This window comes from Diuraphis noxia, unplaced genomic scaffold (assembly GCF_037042655.1).
Source record: "Diuraphis noxia isolate RWA-SAM2 unplaced genomic scaffold, SU_Dnox_SAM2 contig0004, whole genome shotgun sequence".
Classification (NCBI taxonomy): domain Eukaryota; kingdom Metazoa; phylum Arthropoda; class Insecta; order Hemiptera; family Aphididae; genus Diuraphis; species Diuraphis noxia.
In genome coordinates this window covers 55,907,719-55,929,619 of record NW_028301714.1, presented here as the reverse complement: position 1 = coordinate 55,929,619, position 21,901 = coordinate 55,907,719, and the positions used below count along the sequence as shown (strand labels likewise).

Below are 21,901 nucleotides of genomic sequence, written 5' to 3'. Positions count from 1 at the left end.
TTTAATTAAATTTTAAAAAAAAATGCTTTTATTCAAAAAAAAGATGAAAAACCTATTTTTTTAAATTAGTAACTAGAAGTTTTAGATGAAATGTCATGCACATTAATTTTAGGGTCATTTATATTTTTTATCTGTGGGAGAGGAGCATATTTTATCAGCCTCATACGCTGCAAAGGCTTCACACGCCTATGGACATTGTATAGTAATAGATGAACATGGGTTGAAATATTTTCTTCCTCATTATAATAAAAATAACATTTGACATTAAAAAAACTGGTTTATATTTTAGAATATGGCTAAATTGAATGTTTTAACATCGCTAGCTTAGCAGAGATATTTGTCAAATGTATTGAAATTATCAGTATATAAACAAGTGTTTTCAAATGAATGTGCCATAGCACACTGGTGAACTCAAGCATTCTCTAGAAATGCTGTATACTTTTGAAATTTTTATCCAATAATTTAACTTTATAAAAATATAGTATAGTTAAATATTAGTAATAAATTTGAATATGCCTACACTTAGTAAAGTGCAATCTTGTTAATCAAAATTTGGTGTAGAAAATTATGCAATAGCATAAAAAAAAATTGTCTTTGATAAAGAAAACTAACATAATTGTGAAAATATTGTGAAGAGCAGATATAGAGCACAGTATGCTGTTGAATAATAGATTGAACAATACTGATATACATTATTAGTTTGGATTACTAAGTGTTTTATTTTATCTTGTCTATGATATTTGATTATGTAAAAAAATGTATAAAATCGTTAATAAAATAATAAAAATATTAACTTGTGTAAGTTTAAAACTAAATAAAATACAAAAGTATTGATACAATATTTTTATTAGTATCCAAATTTCTATTAATTTTGTTATAAAAAAAATACGATATTAAAATATTTTTTTTCAATCAAGATATCATTAGTATAAGAATTTAAATAAATAGTTCAATATAACAAAATGCAACTATAGTCTATAACCTACTTTATATAGAAATTATAATTACCTAAGTTAGGTATTAAATTAAATTAATACCATTTAAGCACTGATAGTGCCTTCTTCTGCATTTGGTGCACCTCCTTGTCTCAATTGATGTCTTCTTTGTAATAATCGCTTTTCTCTTTCATAGTCCTTCATGCGATCCAAATAACTAAAAATTTTAATTAAAAATGCTTAAATTACACAATTCAAATTATCATTGGAACATAAAACCAAAATATATCTAGCAAATTTTAAGTATGTATAAACCAGAAGTATTCAAATTGTGCATCATGGTTCCCAAGGACATTGCGAGAGTACAAAGTGAGATACATTTAAACACTGAAAACCAAAAATTAATGTAGGTATTGTGTGATTATTATTAATATTATTTGTAATCATTATAGAAACAATAATGAAACACATCATGTACTCATTTGAAATGTTATAAATATAAGTTATAACACTTATAATACATAAGTCAGTGTTATTATCATCCATATTGTATCTGTGTATTGATTCAATTTTTTCATAATAATTTGGGAGTTGTTAAAATATTGTGAATAACCAAAGAAACCGTGTGATGAAAAAGCTTGAATACTTCTGATTTCAATGATAAAAATATCTTACAAATGCTATCAAAATCATATTATATTTATAAAACAAATTTTTCATGAGTTTAGGTAAATAAAAATTTTTTATAAAATGTCATAACAATTGGGAAAGTCAAATATGTATAACATTTTATTTATTTATTTGATAGGTCTAGACTTTTAATTTATATTCATAAAAGCCCATAGCTTGATGTTGGAGTACAATACAAAGTAGAGAAATACACACTTTTATCTTAGACTGTGTTGAGAACCGACAACACACATTATAAAGTATAACTTACTCGTGATACTGGCATTCATAATATTCTTCTCTCTCGTGGTGACAATGGTGATTGAATGGGAAATGCTCTCTGATACAACCTCTTAAATTCAATAACATGTGTGCACAAAAATCTCTGGCATCCAAAGGAACTTTAGCTGATTCCATTTCTGCTAGTGAAGCGATCATTTCTAAGAAAGAATTCAATTCAATATTTAATACACTGTATGACGAAACTTATTGTCATTAACATATAGTGGTACATTACTTTTCTCTCGTCTTTCCGTGGAAAACCCAAAATGAGGTTCAAACTGCGATGGTTTGTCTCGCAACGGGGTCGTCTCTGGAGCGACATATTCTGACCATGTGTGTCCCATCACTACAATATCGTAAAACGATTATCTACAAGGATAATTCTAGCTGGGAAATTGCATGTAAAGTTACAAAATAAGTTATCCGTATTTTATAGATTGCAACTACTGTAACTAGTTACTAATGTAACTTTGAAGTAAAACGAATGTTAAAAAATGAGATGATAAGAAATTTTCTTTGATAAAAATCATGAAACAAAAAGCATATCACAGCTGTTCTAGTGTTCAATAACTATATTATAATTCACACTACTCCTAGTTATGGTGACCAGACGTACTTATTTTATAAGGACAGTACTATTTTTTGGTAACATGTCCTACTGTCCTAAATAAATGGTCAAAGTATACTTAAATGTACTTATTTTTAATAATTTAATAATTGTAAATGGAAAAAAAATTACCTAAATTCAAATTTCAAGGATTTAAAAAAATGCTATCATCAAAAAAAAAAGTTTTAATAGGTACCGTGATATAGTGTTAATATTGTAATCACGGCTTTAGATACAATCTAATAATAATATAAATATAATAATAATAATCTAAGTTCTAAAGTTGTCTTTTATTAAGTATTTTTTATTATAAGTCTTGTTTTTCATGAAAATCACATAATGAGTAGAGTTACCTATATATAAAAACACATATTTTAATTTCACCGTTAGTAAGATTAAAAATCTGTGATGCATATTTATGTTTAAAAATAAATAAATGAGTTTAAATTAATGTTTTATTGTTATGTAATTATATTGATATATATATACACATAATGTATTAGCCTATATCTATATTATAATGTACTGTTTTTTCTCTTTTAATATCTGGTCACCATACTCATAGTAGAATTATTATTACTCTGTGAACTAATGGGGAATGGCCAGTGGCGGACTGGGAGAAAAACACAGCCCGGGAAAATCATAATTGTAGAGGCCCCCTCAATATACTAACGGCCTTTTAAATATATAATATATTTTTTATACGTCATGTGGTTGCCTATATACCTAATAACTATTTTAGTTTCTGAGCGGAGCGATGAATGTATAGTTTTTACAATGATGTGTTTTTTAATTTTTTTTTGTGTCTGTCATCACCTTTTAGGACATTAAAAATGCTTAGATTTTTTTCAACATTATCTTTTCTAATAGGAAAGTAGTGAATCTAGTTGGTAGTTTTCCCAGTAGTTTTCAAAAGTAAAGTGAAAAACAAAAGAAAAATTATTTTTATTTTTTGATGTAACTCTAAAACAAATGACCGTATCTAGTATCTACATGCAATTTTGACTGAATGTTAATTTAGCTTTTTTTATACACCATAACATTTCAAAATATTTTGACTTGTTTTGAACTGTTTACGGCAATTTAAAATTTCATGTTTTTTAATTTTTGTTTTCTATAAATATCAATAAAATTGTATTTGTTGTCCCAAAGTGCGTGAAAAGGTAATGAAAGGCTCCTCATATATTGTTACTAAAGCGGTTGAAAAATATTAAAAATACATAGACACGATTTTTTTTTATAATCATTTAAAGTTTGAACTTTGACAAAATCTATCAAAATCTTGAAAATTATCAATCATTGTAATTAAAAAATTATGAAATGTTCAGTTTTATAACTAAGGATTGAAGATTTACAATATAGATTCTCATAAATTGTTCATATTATGGCCAATAAATCTAAAAAAATATATAAACACAGTTATTTCTTACAGACATTTTAAATTCAAATTGTGCATTTTTATTTCTTTATTTTAAATAATATTACATTTTTTAATTACATCTAGATTAGTATTCTTGGTCTACGATAAGAGGTATTACCTCAGTTATAGAGCAAAGCTAGTAAATTCATATTATGTTAACCATACACTTTGTTCATATTTATCAACTACAAGCAATAAATAAATTTATTATTATTAAAATAAAATTTGAACAAAGTTACATATTAAATTCAATAATATCGATTTTGGTTATTTTGTTGTAATTTAAAAATAAATATTATTTGTGGATATAAGAAACTTTTAAGAATATATTGACATATTGTTGTATTTTATACACACAATGACATTTTAAAATGTATTTTTTGAGGGGAAAATGAATTTAACCTACTGTAGAAGATACTAATGCCTAATACTAAAATTAATTATTTAATCACAATAATATTATAAACTATGCCTATTGCCAATATTGCTATAGTAATATTATAGACATACCGTCTCAAAATCTCGTTTTTCGTACACAATAATAATATATCATTGAATTCAAATTTAATACCATTCATTACAGTGACCTACTATTGTAACCTACTGTAAGCCTGGTCCAGAGCCGTAACAAGCTCATTTGACGCCTGAGGCAAGTTTGAGTATATGCGCCCCCTTCCGTCAACAAAAAAAAAAAATCATCATTTGTAAAATGTTAAACTATTATATATATTTGATTATTAAAAGAGCATGTAATATATAGACATATAATATTGACATACAAAAAAGTAAATCTCATAATTTGACTTTTCTTGATTTGATTGCCGCAAATTCATCGATGACATCTTCAAAATTAATTTCCCCAGCCACTTCATTTTATATCGACAAAATAGATAAATTCGAAAGTCTCTCCTGGCCCATAGTTGATCTCAAATAATTTTTTATGAGCTTGAGTTTGCTAAAGTTACGTTCACATGTAGCTGCAGTTACAGGCATCGTCAAAAAGATTCTAAATACAATTTCTACGTTTGGATACGATTCTTTTAAATTGTAGTCTTGAATCAGCTGAAGTAATTCAATAGTTGCAGATTTAATATGGTCAGGAATAATTGACTTCACTACGTTCTGAAAATCGGAAATCTCATCAATAAATTCTGCACCATTGATGTCTTTTTCGTATTTCATTGCTAAATCCATCGCGGCTTTTTTTAATTCTATAGTACTCATGTTGTACAATGATGCACCAGACAAAAATCCAAAATCATCAGCAACTTCCATTAACTTTTCATATCTCCAATTGAGTTGATTTATGAAAACATCAACTGCATTGTTAATATTGATGCGAAGATGTTGAACTTCCGAAATATGTATTCCATCGTCTTGTCCTTCGTACAATTCTAATCTTTTCTTTTTTTTTAATCTCATGGATGTGTTTGTTATTCCCAAAGTAGTAACTAATGTAGAAGTGCGAGTAAAATTTTCTTCAAATTCTGTATTACGAAATTCCTGTAGTGAATTTTTTAATGCCTGAATCAGACTTTCAGCTTTATCCAAAGTCAAAGTTTTCATTTGACCTAATATTTGATTCCAGACATTAAGGTAGAAAAGAAATGTTAAATTAATGTTTTTGAGTAGACTTTGAGCAGAGGAAGAAGTTTCAGCATTTAAAGAATTGGCTATCATATTTTTAAGTACTCCATAAACTTCTTTAATTTGAGTACTCAATGGTTTTATGGCATTGGATTTCGAAGACCACCTTGTATCCGAGTGTCCTTTTAATGAAACTTTTAATGTTTTCATCAGAGTAGTCCAACGACTTGTAGAGCGAGAAAAAAACTTAAAAATGCGAATAATTGAGAGCCGAGAGGCGCAGTCTAACAGAGTACGATATTTGAATAAGTGCAGAGTGATAGTGATAATTGCAGAAATGCAGACAGCTGACTGATGGCCAGTATAAATATAATAAATGTGTTCGTGTATAGCGTGTTTTGACTGACGAGTACGGAGTAATGGGACTATGGTCTATGGGAGCCGCGGTTGTCGGCTGAGGCCACGATTTAAGATAGTATGGTTGCCCAACGAGCTATGATAAGACGGCATACGACTTAAATTTTGATGCCGGTGCTCGCGCTTTTGGTGGACTATTTTAAAATTGTCATTACTGTTTAATGTATTTATGACATACTATATGGCATGGAATCATCAATAATTGTCGAAGGTTTTTTACAAAGTGAGAAAATGTATGGTATCAGATATAATAAGTTCATCGCAGATGGTGATAGCAGTGTATATAAAAAAATTCTAGAGGCAAGACCGTATAAAAATTTAACTGTGAGAAAAGTGGAATGTAGGAATCATCTTTTATGAAATCTCTGTAATAAATTAAAAGATATGACCATAAAACCACAATCGGGTAAGCTTGAACATCGCAAAATATTGAGTGGTAATATACTTAGGATTCGTCGCGGTATCGTATCAGCTAGCATGTATCGTAAGACAAATGGGCATTCTGTAACCGAGCTTAGACAAGATATAATGAATAGTATTGATCATGTTTTCGGCCATCATCAAGAGTGTGCTTCATATTTTTGTATCAAAAATAAAACAGACGTTTCAGCTGACTACGTGGAAAAAATTAAATCTACGGATCAAGAATTTTATGCTAATATAATGAAACATATTAGAAACTTGGCAAGACACAGTGATAGCTTATTACAAGATGTGGACAGCAATATAGTAGAATCATATAATGCTATAATTGCAAAAGTAATCGGTGGAAAACGTATAAACTTTGCGATGAATCGTTCTTATTCTGGAAGATGCATGCTAGCAGCTGTAACCAAAAACACATGTCGCCCGCTTTATTCGCTGCATAAAGTGTTACACCATAAAAGTCCATTAAAACGAGGATTTTTAAGTGCTGTGGAGTTAAAAAGAAAAAGAAAACAAAATCTTCAAAATATTGCTAGGATAAAAAATAAAAGATTTAAAAAACAACTTTTTAAAAATATTGACCTGATTTGTCGTATGGAGAAAATGCCATTAGACCCGATATAGATCAAATAGAATTTAATCGTCAAAAAGAAGAAGTTTTAAGTGAAATGAGAGAAGTAGCGTTAAAAAAAGACGATATTCAAAAAGAAACTATCGATCAATATGAAAATGTACAGTGGAATGAAGTACGAAGAAAACTTTTAACGGCTTCTAACTTTGGACGTATCATCTCTTGAAGACAAGATACTGGTTGTGAAAATATTGTCAAGAGTCTTTTATACAATACACAAATAATAGCACAGTCCTTAGATTATGGCCGTGAAAATGAAGTTGTTGCTAAAAAAGAGTTAGAAAACATTTTGAACAAGCCTATTCGTGACTGTGGAATTTTTATAGATGCAGAACATTTTTTTTTTAGGAGCTACTCCAGATGGCTTACTAGATAACGATGGACTGGTCGAAATAAAATGTCCATACTCTGCTTCCAATATGACTCCCGATGAAGGTATATTAAATAAAAAAATTGATTTTTGGTCTATAAATAAAGATGGGAGCATTGGAAGTTTTAAAAAAAAAACACAAGCACCATTATCAAGTTCAAGGACAAATGAGAATTGTACAAAAGAAATTTTGCGTATTTGCTGTATGGACTCCAAAAGGCATAAAAACTGAAACAATTCTTTTTAATAAAAAATTCTGGGAAGAACAAATGTTTCCAAAATTGCAAACATTTTTTTACGACTGTTTACTGCCTGAGATCGTAGACCCAAGGTATCCAGGAAGAACAATTAGAAATCTACAATATATTATTGATGCTCAAAAAAAAAAAAAAAAACTAAGATCGTTGTACATAAACCACAAAAACTATAAATATAATAATAATATGATTACAATATAATGAATATTTTATTCTTGTGTAATTTTAAAATTTTTATGTGTTGTAGTAACTACTTATTTTATATCATCATTATATTATTATTTAGCTAATATAACATGGTAAAATATTACTTTGATTTCACTATTATTAATTTTGTTTCACATAGGTACCAATGATTTGTCTATAGTCTGTTCGCGGAGAGACCAGAACTGCGTGGCGGACTAAAACTCGTCTATCCCTACCCAATACAACTCGTAATTGCTCCTGTCGCCACTGTCAATCGTATACGCGAAACGGTCCATGGTCTTTTGGCGAACAGAGTGTATTATACTCTACAGCTCTTTTGTCTACTTGTCATTATACAAAAGATACCAATAGTCTATATTATGATGTTAGTTTATAATATAATAAAGACAACAATATATGAGACGTTTCCGAATGATAAATGCGTGATTTTATTTTAATTATTTACGCAGAAAGGTGTGTTAAAAATTTTATAATATTATATCATTTTATTCCAAATAATAAACGGGACTTGTTCCAAGAAGATACCGCGCGATCGACGCCTAATTACGGTTCGGTTGGGTGTGGAATGGTAAGTGGAATATTGTACTATGCGGGTTACTACTACTAATAATCATTTACGATTAATACAACGGCAAGGCTGATTACCGAATGTATAAGAAGTTGCCTATACAATTTTCCTTTGAATCCAGTAGTATGGAGGCCCCTTAGCCATGGTCAACGCTCAACCATTCTATCTACCGTGGTGCCGTGATGTTAGTATTCTTTTCTATGGTGGCAACTGATGCTGATGCATAGAAAAGTAAGTAGATAGAAAGCGAAAGAAATTAGAAAGAACGACGCGCCCCTGGTGGCAGAATAACCGGCTCATAGGAGTTTGGTCTCCTTATCTCTGATCTTCATGCATTCCTTCTTAAACCGTGGTGGCAATTGATGTCTAATACTCATACTGTAGATGTAGATAACATTCTAAAATGTTTAATACATATTGCCTAGTTTCCTACATTAATTAATATTCATTATTCATTATTTAGGTATTAAAAAATTACAATATTATTTTCATTATGCTTAAGCATCGTTTTTGAGTAACCTGGTATCAATATTTCAATCGTCATTCACGAACCAAAGTACAAGCTAACATCAAATCATCATTATATAATTTCATAGCTTAAAACAACCAAGTGTTAGTTAAATGCCTAATTAAATAACATTCGGACTACATTGCTATAATGGTCAATGATTTATTTGCGAAGTAGTAAGTAGGTGTGGCATAGGCAATTATCTTTTTTTTTACCTATTAATTTTGCAAAAAATACTTAATTAGTAAATTAATAACTTCCCATATTTATTTATTTTTTTTTGCAAAAAGTATAAAATAAAATGAGTCCTAAAATATTTGTTAACATCTTGACCTCTCCAAAGTCTTTGTAAGTATCATGAAAATTCAAAATATTTTTAATAATTTATTTTATTTTATAAAAGCATCTAACACTTAATTATAATAAAACTACTACATTATTAGTGAATAGTTATTAATCATACTTAAATAATTTTAGTAGTATTTTAAGTAAAATAATGTACTAATTACTGATTTATATAATATGATTACAATAATTATTATATGTTACCCAATATCAGTTGTACTAGTACATACAAGTGGGAATAAAACATTTCCATATTGTTTTTTTATGTCAAATAATAAAATATTTGCGTAAAAATAAATTGGCATATTATTCATGTTCTTGTGTTTATACCCATGTATACTGATAACCATAAATTTAAACAAATTTCCCTACCTAAATAGGACAGAGCTATTTGACTTAAAATTTACTTTTTTTTTATGCTTATTGCTAATTACCTCATTATAGTATAATTAGTAGATGACTATGAACAAATATGATTAATAAATTATAATTCAAATTATATTGATAATACACTAATTGAAGAATTATAACTAGATAGTAAAGTATTATTTATTAAATAAATAAATCAAAATATTGGAAACAATTATTATCTTAGGATTATTATTTAATGATGCACTTTTTATCACATTGCCATTAATCGGAAATAAGTATTTCCCGTTCCCCTCTATCAATTAAAGAACTTGATTTTTATCATTTAAATAGGTTGGGGAAATAATAAGAATATATAACTTCATAATAAATAATGTGTTTTTGAGATTATAAACTGAATTAACCAATTGGTTTAACTGTAAATGGTGGATAAATTTAACTTTAGAGGGCCACAATATCAAATATAAATATAAAGTTTTGTACAGACTAAGAAACATGTTTCTGATAATGTAACTTACACTCAATTATGTTATTGTTTATGAGGAATCAGAAACATCGTCAGAGACAAAATATGTATCAACTTATTAAAAATGAATACTAACAAGTTTATTAATTTATGTAAATAACATGATATGTCTATAAGGATTATATTAATTTTTAGATTTAAAAAACAAATAACACATGGATATGTTCAGCATATATACAGACGCTGGAAGAATGAATCACATCTGCCACCAAAAGACTTTAGTGATTTACAGACTATGCAAGACAGTAATTATTAGTATATTATTTGAAATACATAGTTAATTGTTGTTAGACTAAACTATACATCAATTTTGTTAAGTTAAACTAAAATTATCCAATATAATGGGTATATCTGGAAAATACGAAAATGAAGAAAGGGGATGGTTATCTGAGTATTTGCCAAAAGAACAAAATGAGCTACCCCCTCGTTCTATGAATGTAAGTTTATAAGTTATTAAAATGCAATAAATTAATAACAAATTAAACAATATCTGTTTTTAAAATATTTGTAGGACAGTTTTGATAGAGCTATAGTTCCTTTGAGCACTAATTTGACATTGCAAAATAAGTATACTACAACATTCAAAGGCTTGCGAATTGGGCGCCTTTTAGAAGATATGGATCTTTTTGCTGGTAAAAAGAAAAAAATAATTATAAAAAATAATTAATACTATTGATAATTTTAGTTTGGATTGTTATGAAGCACATTTATAATCCAATGCAACCATTGGATGTTCCAACACCTTACGTTGTTGTAACATTACTAGTAGATGATGTTGTCATAAATGCTAATCGATTTGTAAGTTAATATTTTTAATGCTTAAAATTTAAAAAAATAATAATAATCAAGATTTTTATTTTAGCCAGATAAAGATTTGATTATAAGCGGCCAAGTAACTCATGTTGGTAAAACTTCATTAGAGGTTACTTTGTGGCTTGAACAATTAAATGATGATAAATTTGAGCGTATTACTAGAGCTCATTTTGTGTTTGTTGCAAGAGATCCAACAAATACATCATCTGTCATGGTAAATAATTTAGTGCCAGTTGGAGAGCGTGAAAAAAATCTTATGATTCTTTCTGCAAGTAATTATAAAATTTAAAATGTTTAAATAAAAGTAAAAATCATGGTTTTTAGTCAAATATAGACAAAATTAATTAAATTAATTATTTAGAAAAAAATGAGGATAGAAAAATGGCTCGCCAAAACTCCATATTGAATAAAATGCCAACACCTGAAGAACAATCACTTATATATGACACATTCATGAAAACAGTCAATAAAAAAGAGCCAATAATTGGCAATAGAGTATTACCAGAAAATAGTGTGTGGATGGATGATACTATGCTTGAGACAAATATTCTTTGTCATCCTGAAGTATGTTATATTGTTATCACATTTAACAAGTAATATTAAATAGTTTCGCCGTAATTTATAACAATTTTTAATATTATTTTAGGATCGAAACTTACATAATACTGTTTTTGGTGGTTATTTGATGCGTGTTGCTACTGAACTTGCATTTTTAGTAGCAAGTGCACACAGCAAAACAAGAGTGACATTACAAGCAATTAATAGTATAACTTTTCGAAAACCAGTTCCAATTGGTAGCAAATTGAAGTTAAATGGACAGGTATAACTTTAATTGTTATTCTTAAACTATTTAAGTTAAAATAATCTCAAAATTTTTCTTATTATTTTATTAGATTTGTTATACCAGTGGTAGAGTAATGATAGTAGAAATTATTGCCAAAGTTGAAGAACTTGAAAGTAAAAAGAGTTTAACTTCAAACTCATTTTACCATGTCTACGTTGCTCCGAATGATGTTGATTCAGTATTGCCACAGAACTATCATGGTAAAAATAATACATTTTGTGATTCGTTAAACTAATAAAATTAACTTATTTTTTAGATTCTATGCTCTATATTGATGGGCGTAGACGGTACTTGGATTTTATCAACCACTTAGAAAAAGGGCAACCAGAGAACTAATCTGATTATGGGAATATAACATATAATATTAAGGAGTTCAATAACACATTCTAATAAACTAATTTTCTAACTTTTGAGTTTCAAGATAAAATTTCAAATCTAAATGAGTGTTAGCAAACAGTCTTTGTTCAATACTGCATTAAGTTTTAATAATAAAAAAAAAAACAGTTTTTTTCATATAAATAATTACCTCTTTAATTTTAAATACTTGACATTTTTATTTGTTACATTTATTAGTTTATAATTTGTTAACTAATAGTATTATTTTGTGACTATTTACTTATAACTTTTTTTACTAATATATCATTCCTACTATTAGAAATATTTGTTTGTAATATTAAACTAATAATAGTCATGCTGAATTCATAACATTACCTTTAGCTCTCAATTTATACCACAGAATCATTAAAAAAAAAGACGATTTTTATGATGTAACAACTCTATACGTTAGATCTCTATTTTAAACTAGAGAGTTTATACATACATAAAAAATATTATACAGTCAATAACCAACTGTTTGAATGAAAATGACCTATTATATTACCAAAGGTATGTTGTATCCAAATATGCCCTAATATTAGAAAAATTAATATCTTACATGACACAAATAACATGCAGTCGGTTCAAGTATGTTATTCAATATATAAATGATAAAAGCTTATGCTGTGAATCCGGCATCTTAAATTTAAATTTAAGTTCACTAATTATAATTATTAAACTATTAATAATTATCATCATCACTAGATGATATATCTGAATAATGGTTTAATTGATCTAACCACCATTCGTGTATTTCCTTCACTGCATTTATAACTTTAGGGGTATTTGATCTTTGTTCCCTTGAAGAAGTCGATACATTTAGATTTGACATATTCAATGGTTTTAAGTTCCTATATGAAGCTTTACGATTTTTTTCTTTATCTGAAGGATCTGATAATGTTGGTGTCAAAAATTTGCGTCCAGATCCACTGCCAACACTATCTGAACGTGAAATTCCTGAAGTTGATTTGAGCTTTGAACGATTTGTATCAGACTAAAATCAAGAAATAATTAAATATCCTGTTTAAAATCTTCTGTAATAACATACTTTAAAGTCTTTTTCATCATTTTCTTTTTCATTGTTGGCAGCTTGCTTTTCTTCAAAATCCCTAAGCATCATTTCATTTGTCGCACGTAGGCCAGCTAATAGACTACCTTGTTGCCTCTGTAAAAATGTAAATCTTAATAATCATAACATTAGAGATAATACATTTAAATTTACATTAGCTGCTCTCATTTTTCGTAAACATCCTTCAAGCCAATTACGTATGGTTTGTTTAGCAACTTCTTCTTGAATATTGACTTCAAAATCTTCACGTGCAACTAACTCTTCAAGTTGTAAAGCTTTTGTTATATCAACTGTGCGATATGATAACATACTATGTACGAAAATATAAATTATAAATAAACGTTGAATGCTATTTAAAGAATTTTTTAATTACTTTAAAACATCATGAAATGTTACTTCTTGCCCATTGTGAAGTCTTTCTAATTCATAGCACATGTGTTTCAATAACATTTTTCCTTTTTGAGGATCGGTTTCTAATCTACCTTTCAATAGGCGCAACAAAAATTTCACCTATGAGAATTTTAAGTATATTGTGATTCAAATTAAAAACATTAGCAAGCAGTTGCCAGTCTCAGAAATAATTTAGTTTCAATAAGAACATTATCAAATAATTTAAATAAATCATTATATAAAAGCAAATATCTGTGGAAAAACATTGTTTATTTTTATATTTTATTTTCAGTTAGCCGGATGTATTTTACATAAGTAACAAATGTAATGCGAGTTGTCTAAAAATGTATAGAAGTAATCATTATTTTTTATTAAACTCACTTTGTATACTTGAATGACTCCAGCTTGTGTATCATCAACAATGTTCCATGAATGTTGGAAATTCCTAATATCTGCATATGAAAGCAAAGCATCTTCTTCATTGGAATAAAATAGGGAGAAATTTTCCATTATAATTGCTGCAAGAGAAAAAAAAAATTTTAATTTATACTTATCACTTGGATTGTCTTAATAAAAATTAAATAGTAAATAAATTACCAACTAATAAGTTAAGTACAATGTATGTGATCATTACGTAAAACGAACAGAAATAAATTAAAGCAGCTGCATAGTTTCCACAGTCTGTTTGCCAATAATTATCTGCGGGTGTACATTGTGGTGGTAATATCATACAGTCATGCATGATTTTGTTCCAATCTTCCCCAGTAACGATGCGAAATAGCATAGCTACTCCAGTAACTGGTGAACCAAAATTTGCAAGCCTATAAAAATAAAAATAAATAAATAAAATGTAAAAATAAAAATACTTTAATAGAATATTAATTACCTGCCAATTCCTTCACCATACTTTACAGTACCAAATAAAATAGTTCCAGCCAAGGCATATGAAAACACCAATAGAAACATACCAAATATAATGAAAAAACTTTTACATACAGAAACGCCTACAGTCAACATGAGCATTTTAAGTGTTGCATGTTTGCCTGTGATAGTAAAAAACCGTAATACAACTACTATATAGCCAAATGAGAAAGATAATTCGTTCTGAAATTAAATACTGAATTAAAATAAATACCATTTAAAAATGAAAAAAATATAAGTTCATTCAAATATTTACATGGAATACAAAATGCGTAATTATCCAAATCACTCCTAGAACAGTTACTAAAAGATCATATCGATTCCGACGTGACTGCCAATAACCACGAGCAGTGAATGCAATCATTTTCATAATTACTTCAGCTACAAATATTAAAGTCAGAAATGCGCTAACCAATGATAAAGGTTCAGTATGTTGATCTACAGCTCGCCACTATAACAATAGTTCATTAATATATTGTACAATATCAATATCAAAATAATTAATTACCGAAACACACAACAAACAACTGTTGATTAACACAATTACTGCAAAAAACCTCTTAAAATGAATTTTTTGGGTAATATCATATATAAAAGCTCGGAATTTTCTACGATCTGGTCTAGGAGGTAAATGTAGAGGTTGAGCAATTTTCAGTCTTTTCTTCAAGTCACACCTGCAATTTATCAATTTAAAAATAACCTTTCAGTAAGTAAAGTCTTTTATAAATTACCATCGTCTTTGATCTACAGTAAGTAATGCAGTTCCTTTATTTTCAGAATAATTAGCAATAACAACACCAACAAATAAAGTGAGTCCAATCATACATCCCAAGAATATGAATATATGAATGTATATTGCATGAATCTAATAAAACAAAAATAATTAATTTTATAATATTGTAATATAAATTTGTAATCATAATAACATCATGCTTTCACACTAAATTAAAAATACAGATTTAAATCTGTTTTTGAGCATAAAATAAATAATCATAAAAAAAAAAAAATGAAGCTATAAAGCGCATATGAGAATCAAATAAAATCCAACAATAGAAATTTTCAATTCAAAAATTTAACAAATCTAGGTTCCTTTAGACTGTCATAGTAGTCAATATTAGAAAAATAATTGTTCATAGCTGTAACATTAAAAGCTAATTGTCTTATTAGACACTAAAAATAAAAAAAATTAAGGCTAAAAAAATATATCAGTAATTCCAGCCATGCTTTGTTTCTATTTTAGGGCTAACCCCCTAAACTTTTTTTAAATGACAAGTTTCAAAGATGCATGCCCAATGATGGCAAACAAATTAAACATTACTGGTCCCAAAGCGCTGATCAGTATATCACGAACATCCAGCCAGCCTTTGAATGATAACACTTCAAACAGCGTCAGCATTGCATAGCCTATATTATCGAAATTGAACCTCCTTGGGTTCGCCCTTCATTATGAATACATAGTTCCTCAATTTTTTTTTTCTTAGAATTTTATTAAAATGTACCCATGGGTACATATGGTTAAAATTGTCATATTTACCAAACTCTTGGCACCAAAATGGCAGGATAAGTTTCATTTGGTCCTGGTTGCATTTTCATTTTTGTTACATAAATTTGACGCATAAAAACTCCAGTACAAAGGACACGGTCTTTAATAGTTGGATCATTACATCGAGCTAAACGACCGCCAAAAATTTGAACTCCATAACTAGCAAATACAAACATCAGCACAATCAATAGAACAGATACCTAAAAATAAATATATATATATATATATATACATATTTAATTCAACATGACTTGAATAATTATAAATATAATTTTTATTAACCAATAAAATTTCCTTAAATCCACGACAAAGTTCATCAACTACTTTTCTCATGTGTGGGACTAGTGAGAAAATACGTAGTGGGCGTACACATCGGCATATCATTAGTAAATGAGCAGATGAATTTGTAGCTACATTGGTTGGCATCCAACATAAAAATACTAAACTGGTCTAAATAAAACAAATTAAATATGATAGCAAAATTTAAAATGTTAAAAATTTAAAATGTATAATTTACCACATAAACAAATATATCTAATATAGCAGCAACATCTTTCATATATGCTTTAGGTGTAAAAAAAACTCCATCAGCTAAAATTTTTAATGCTAATTCCATACTCATGAAGCAAACAAATACATATTCAGCTATTTGTAAAGCCGGAGTTTCCATCACACGATACAAAGGTGTTTCAAACATCATTGATATACAACTTAATGTGGTCACCAATATCATTAACCAATCCAAGTATGTAACTAGTCCCAAAAAGTTACTGTAAATAATTAAAATGTAATTATCAAATTATTTTATAAAATGATTATTTTATGTGTTTAAGCTTAACCAACACAGTAAACGACTAAATTATTAGTATTTGTATAATAATTATTATAATGGGTATAATTATATAATTATATTATCATTATTTTTTTTTTTTAAAGAAAAGTTGCACACGTAATATAAAATATTTAAAAACTATGCATAGAGAAACTCAAGTATTAAATGGATGATTAATGATAAATCACTTAATTATATCTATTTGATTGATCAAAATGTAGTTTTAAAAATACTATAAAAATAATTTAGGGTGTAACAAAAATGAGGGTAAGCTATGGATACAATTTTAAACTTACTGAAACCCTTTATATTTAACCTGACGCTCTTCTCCTGTGAGTGGATCTCTTAGTTTCAAATCATACCGAGCATATACAATTAATTGACATAATTTACGGAATTTCGATTCCCTTGGAACAATAAATAAAGGGGTGTCAAATAATGGATGATTCTCTCGCAAATCTTCTTCCCGTTGATTGCGTCTCATTTCTGCTTGCTGTCGTTTAGCTTGCAATAACTTGATATCAAGATCATGAGGCCTGGCTCGTGTAGCTGTAGCTAAACGATTCATACCACCTATATCTCCATTTTCCATGAGGTGTTCATATGTCTGTTTGAGTTTCATTGATCCACGACGAATACTATGCCTCATGGATCTTGATTTAATAAAAATATATTAATTAATTTATGATAATAAAAATTAATAATTTAATATTTATAAATATTAATACTTTTTATGATCCATACGTGTATGTTGCATATTATTAACAGTGCCTTGGGCATGTAAACCACCTTTATTACCACAACTTGGAGGCAAAAATGTTGAATCTCCCAAAAGCAAACGTTGATTATTAGAATCACTGTAATAATTAATGATTGTTATAAAAAACTAAATAATTGTCATATAAAATATTTTAAATATTTACTTAATTATGTTTGATATAATTGATTTACGAATTTCTGGTGTTACTGTTCGCACTTTTGGTAAATTAGATAATAACCGCATTGGATGCTGCTTACGAGTGGTCAAGGGAGGTTTAACTACTTCACTTGCTTTATTTATACTGTCTGTAGAAGTTTCTTCATCACTTTTATCCAAGACAAACTGTCTCATAAAACTTTCACGTACCTAAAAAAAAATTATTATTCAAAATTTCAAAATTAATAATTAATATTAAATTTTTTTTTATATACATTGTTTTAGTTGAAATATTACTTTGGGCAAATTAAAATCGGATGGTTGCTTATGTATGGATGTCATTTTAGGACGGTCAGGAAATTTTTCAAAAATTCTTAATCTAAATGGCAGTGTTTCTTTGATTTCAGCACTTTGTTCACGAAATCTCAATTGTTTTAATTTTTTTAACTCTTCGTCTAGTTCAAGGTTATCCAAAATCACGGCAACAAAAAGACTTAACACAATCTAACAAAAAAAAAAATAGATTTTAGTTTTTTGTAATTTTCTACGTTTAAAAAATTTCATTTTCTTACAAGTGTGACAAACAAATGATAGAGAATAAAGTAGACAGCAACTAATGGTACTAATGTCTTACGAGTTCTTAACATTGTTTCATCCATAACATCAACCCAAGCTTCTTGAGTGAGAATTTGAAACATGGACATGAAGGCCTATTAAATATTAATAAAAGTTAAAATTTTAAATACATTTTAATAAAATACTTACTTCAGGAAAGGTTTCAAACTTTGGAAAATCGCATAAAAAACAAAATAGTTGCATGGAAATTCCAGATGAAATCACTAATAAACACAAAGTAAATATAATAAGGCTACCCAGTTTTTTTCCAGGTCCAAATATTTTGTATACAAAATCTTCTAACATAGGTGAAGCTTTGATCAATCGGACAATTCTTAAAACCTAATAATAATTTTACTAAAAATTAAAATGCATATTTAAATACCATTAAATTATTATCTATTTCAATTATAAATAACAAACCTGAAAATAAGTTAATCCAGATAAATAAAACTGTGGAAAAATATGTAATGTAGTTCCAACAGCTAGCATTAGTTCAAACTTATGATATGAATGTTTGAAATATTCTTTAAATCCAAGTAAAACCATTTTAAATAATGTTTCAAAGTTAAATATTATTGTATATACAACCTGGAAGATGATAAAAAAGTAAATATTTGACTTACAATAAGCTTTAGAAATGATTACTTCAATATAGTAATATTGTTGATAGAATTCTTCTCTTTTCCGTCCATCATGCTTAAAATTCATTGTAGCCATAGCAATTCCATTACTCAGTATAATGCACATAACAAGTAATCGAAACCAAGCAGAGTTAAGTATTTTATGTCCTAATGGTGATGCTAAGGTCCGATGTTTATTCTGTTCAGGAGTAACTAATCTCCAACCATTTTCATCACTAACCAAAATCTAAAAAAAAATGTTTAATATTTATTATTATTGAATAATTTTTGATACACACAAATATTAAATTAAATAAAAAATAAAAATGTTTATAATCTTACTTCAGTGGAAGTTTTGTTTCCAACATGTCTTCTACTTCCCCACAATTGTTGAAATTGCACACGCATTTCATTAAATGTTTCTGTAATTACTGCAATAAACACATTCTTAACTAACCATGCTAAGAAGAATATTAATGTAGAAAAGTAAAAAATTGCTCTCCAGGCTGGAAGACTATCAAATGTTCGAAACATTATGTACACCCAACCCTCTTGTGATGCAGCTTGATATACAGTGAAAATACTTGTAGCTAAAAAATAAAAGTATTTATGTCTAGACATTCAAAGTATACAAACAACCATAATAATTTACCAAACTCATCAAATCCACTAAAGCCAGTTATGTACCTTGACAACTCTAATTTCATACATTTCATACCTTCTGGACACTGATATCCAGCACCTGGTTCCTTAGAACAGAATGAGTCAGGTATGGCTAAATTATTAAGAGTTACATGCCTGTTGAATAATTTACCACATATTATTATACAATAAATACATTTAAAAATGATGAATTACGTTGGATCTGTAGTATTAAGAACACAGTGGTTTTTCATTTCACCAAAAAGTTGAACACCGAGTACACCATATAAAGACATAAAAAACAGGAAGAACAGTGTTACATTGTAGATTTGTTGACTCGATCGCCTAGAAAAATTAAATAAAGAGTAATTCAAACTTAAAAAACAAATATATGTATGTATATATATATACTACTTGCTTGAAAATTTGATTTATTCTGGATTTTGGCATTGAGAATTTAAGGAAGACACGTATAAATCGGATCATTATGAATGGCCTTGGTGCTCGTAGTATTGATAAATAACTAAATTCGGGTAAAAATTCCACAATTTCAAAAATCTGTAAAATTACAGACACCCAAAGGAAAAACGCCATTGTACCATCAAATTGACACCAGTGGTCTTTCAGGTATGGTGAATCTCCCTGTATAAAACAGCAATAACAATTATATATATATTACTACTTAACATGTCAACAAAATTACTAATACCTTTAATATTCCGCGAATGTGCATTTTTGCAATCATTTCTGCAGTGTACAAACCAGTGACAGCGAAATCGCAGATGAACGTCGCATACTGTAGAAATGGAAAAGCCTTAAAAGTTTTTGGAGTGTTGAGACTGACACAGAGTAAACTTAGAAGCGCACAAAAGCGCATCAACCGACGGACCCAAAGCTATAGGATCAAACATACAGGGTTAATTTAGAAAACAATTATTATATTCGTGGGGGGGGAAGGCAGTCGAATTTACCTTATTCACCCAATCGATTTCAGCGTTCTCGTTTAAAGATTCATCCTGAACGTAGTCGGGAGCCATTATATCTGCCCGGATGCTTTGTTTACGGCCCAACATGCCTTAAATTGTCTCACATTTTCGCTTTAGGTCCGAACTTAAGGGTCTAGACACTAAACTCCGGAGAGTTATTAATTGTTTACGGCTATATTAGTGTGTTATGTACGATGGAATCCAAATCAGGAATTCTTAATTCGTAAACATTATTCATTATCGTCCTGACGTAGTGACGTCTCCTCTCCAGCATAAATTGCTCTCGAATCTTCGATTGATTATTTTATTTTTCAACGATAACGAAAAAATCTTGATAACATATTATCATACACCGTTTAAACCGCGGGATCATGGACGAAAAAATAACGGTTAACTACATAGACATAAATACATAATATATATGTTCTATGATATTATCCATGTTTACTACTACATAGTACATAAATTTACTGTCTAATATAAAATAATAAAAAAATACTGAGTAAATAAAGTGATAAATTCATTGAATACAATTTGTTGAAAACCGGGCCTAACTATAATAATTTAATACTATGAACCACGATTTAAGACTTGCTGGCTTGCTGCTAGCTATATTATGGAATTACCACACTATAAAAATGGTATTAAATTAATATTTTTACGACAAGACATTGTCATCTGTTTTGGCTTATTTAGGTTGTGATCACGGAGACACGGACGGTTATTAATTTTTAACTGGTACTCCTTACTAAACAGATATATTATAGAATAAACTAGATTGATACAGCGTCTGTGTAATTCATAGACCTCATACTATTATAGTACTATTACTATTACCACAGATTATATATATTTTCATATAGTCTGTGCTATTACTATTACTATTTACTATTACTATAGTACTATATATACCTTAGTATAAGGTCTATGGTGTAATTAGTTGAAGTCATTGGCCGCCATTTTAAACGAGTACATCGTTTGTTATCACTTGTGTTTAAAAGATAACGTAGAATGATTTTTATCTTGTAAATAAAATATAATTATTTTCTAAAATTAAAATAATATATACTCGGTCCGGCGAGAGAACGCGCATCCAAATGACGGAGCTCCGCCGTCTCGAGGTGAATTTCTCCCACCACGCGGTGACCAGTGGTGAGCACCGCAGCGCCTTTTCACGACCGGCAAAGTCGGAGGTGACGACGACCGCG

The 21,901-nt window shown here is 28.5% G+C and overlaps 4 protein-coding genes across 5 annotated transcripts; 1 reads left to right on the top strand and 3 right to left on the bottom strand.

Moving 5' to 3' along the window:
- Positions 1–1,008: 1,008 nt before the first annotated feature.
- On the bottom strand, positions 1,009–2,380 carry ND-B18 (NADH dehydrogenase (ubiquinone) B18 subunit). The gene is made up of 3 exons (XM_015514707.2): positions 2,122–2,380; positions 1,876–2,044; positions 1,009–1,152 (listed from the first exon to the last, which is right to left on the bottom strand). The coding sequence occupies exons 1-3, from the start codon at positions 2,228–2,230 to the stop codon at positions 1,041–1,043; spliced, it is 390 nt and encodes a 129-aa protein (XP_015370193.1). The 5' UTR covers positions 2,231–2,380; the 3' UTR covers positions 1,009–1,040.
- Positions 2,381–4,786: 2,406 nt separating this feature from the next.
- Positions 4,787–5,710, bottom strand: LOC149056211 (uncharacterized). Its single transcript, XM_089227041.1, has one exon. It carries the CDS (start codon positions 5,708–5,710, stop codon positions 4,787–4,789), a length of 924 nt encoding a protein of 307 aa, XP_089083167.1.
- A 3,008-nt stretch (positions 5,711–8,718) lies between these two features.
- LOC107166140 (acyl-coenzyme A thioesterase 9, mitochondrial-like) lies at positions 8,719–12,439 on the top strand. The gene is made up of 10 exons (XM_089225773.1): positions 8,719–9,232; positions 10,260–10,369; positions 10,443–10,561; positions 10,636–10,756; positions 10,810–10,922; positions 10,987–11,209; positions 11,299–11,501; positions 11,584–11,757; positions 11,831–11,981; positions 12,038–12,439. Exons 1-10 carry the CDS (start codon positions 9,186–9,188, stop codon positions 12,115–12,117), a joined length of 1,341 nt encoding a protein of 446 aa, XP_089081899.1. The 5' UTR covers positions 8,719–9,185; the 3' UTR covers positions 12,118–12,439.
- On the bottom strand, positions 11,036–21,000 carry na (sodium leak channel non-selective protein na). Of its 2 annotated transcripts, XM_015514695.2 has the most exons (28): positions 20,679–21,000; positions 20,417–20,602; positions 20,126–20,349; positions 19,924–20,052; positions 19,718–19,863; positions 19,408–19,655; positions 19,091–19,312; positions 18,866–19,033; positions 18,593–18,784; positions 18,400–18,537; positions 18,125–18,331; positions 17,835–18,037; positions 17,640–17,768; positions 17,208–17,564; positions 16,597–16,849; positions 16,362–16,529; positions 16,071–16,279; positions 15,855–15,975; positions 15,268–15,401; positions 15,045–15,210; positions 14,793–14,987; positions 14,502–14,719; positions 14,213–14,436; positions 13,997–14,133; positions 13,599–13,735; positions 13,379–13,535; positions 13,205–13,321; positions 11,036–13,150 (listed from the first exon to the last, which is right to left on the bottom strand). In XM_015514695.2, exons 1-28 carry the CDS (start codon positions 20,778–20,780, stop codon positions 12,839–12,841), a joined length of 5,199 nt encoding a protein of 1,732 aa, XP_015370181.2. In that variant the 5' UTR covers positions 20,781–21,000; the 3' UTR covers positions 11,036–12,838. The 2 variants fall into 2 exon arrangements, with proteins under 2 accessions (XP_015370181.2, XP_089081898.1); XM_089225772.1 differs by lacking the exons at positions 20,417–20,602; positions 20,679–21,000 and having other exon boundaries at positions 20,122–20,263.
- Between the last annotated feature and the right edge of the window lie 901 nt (positions 21,001–21,901).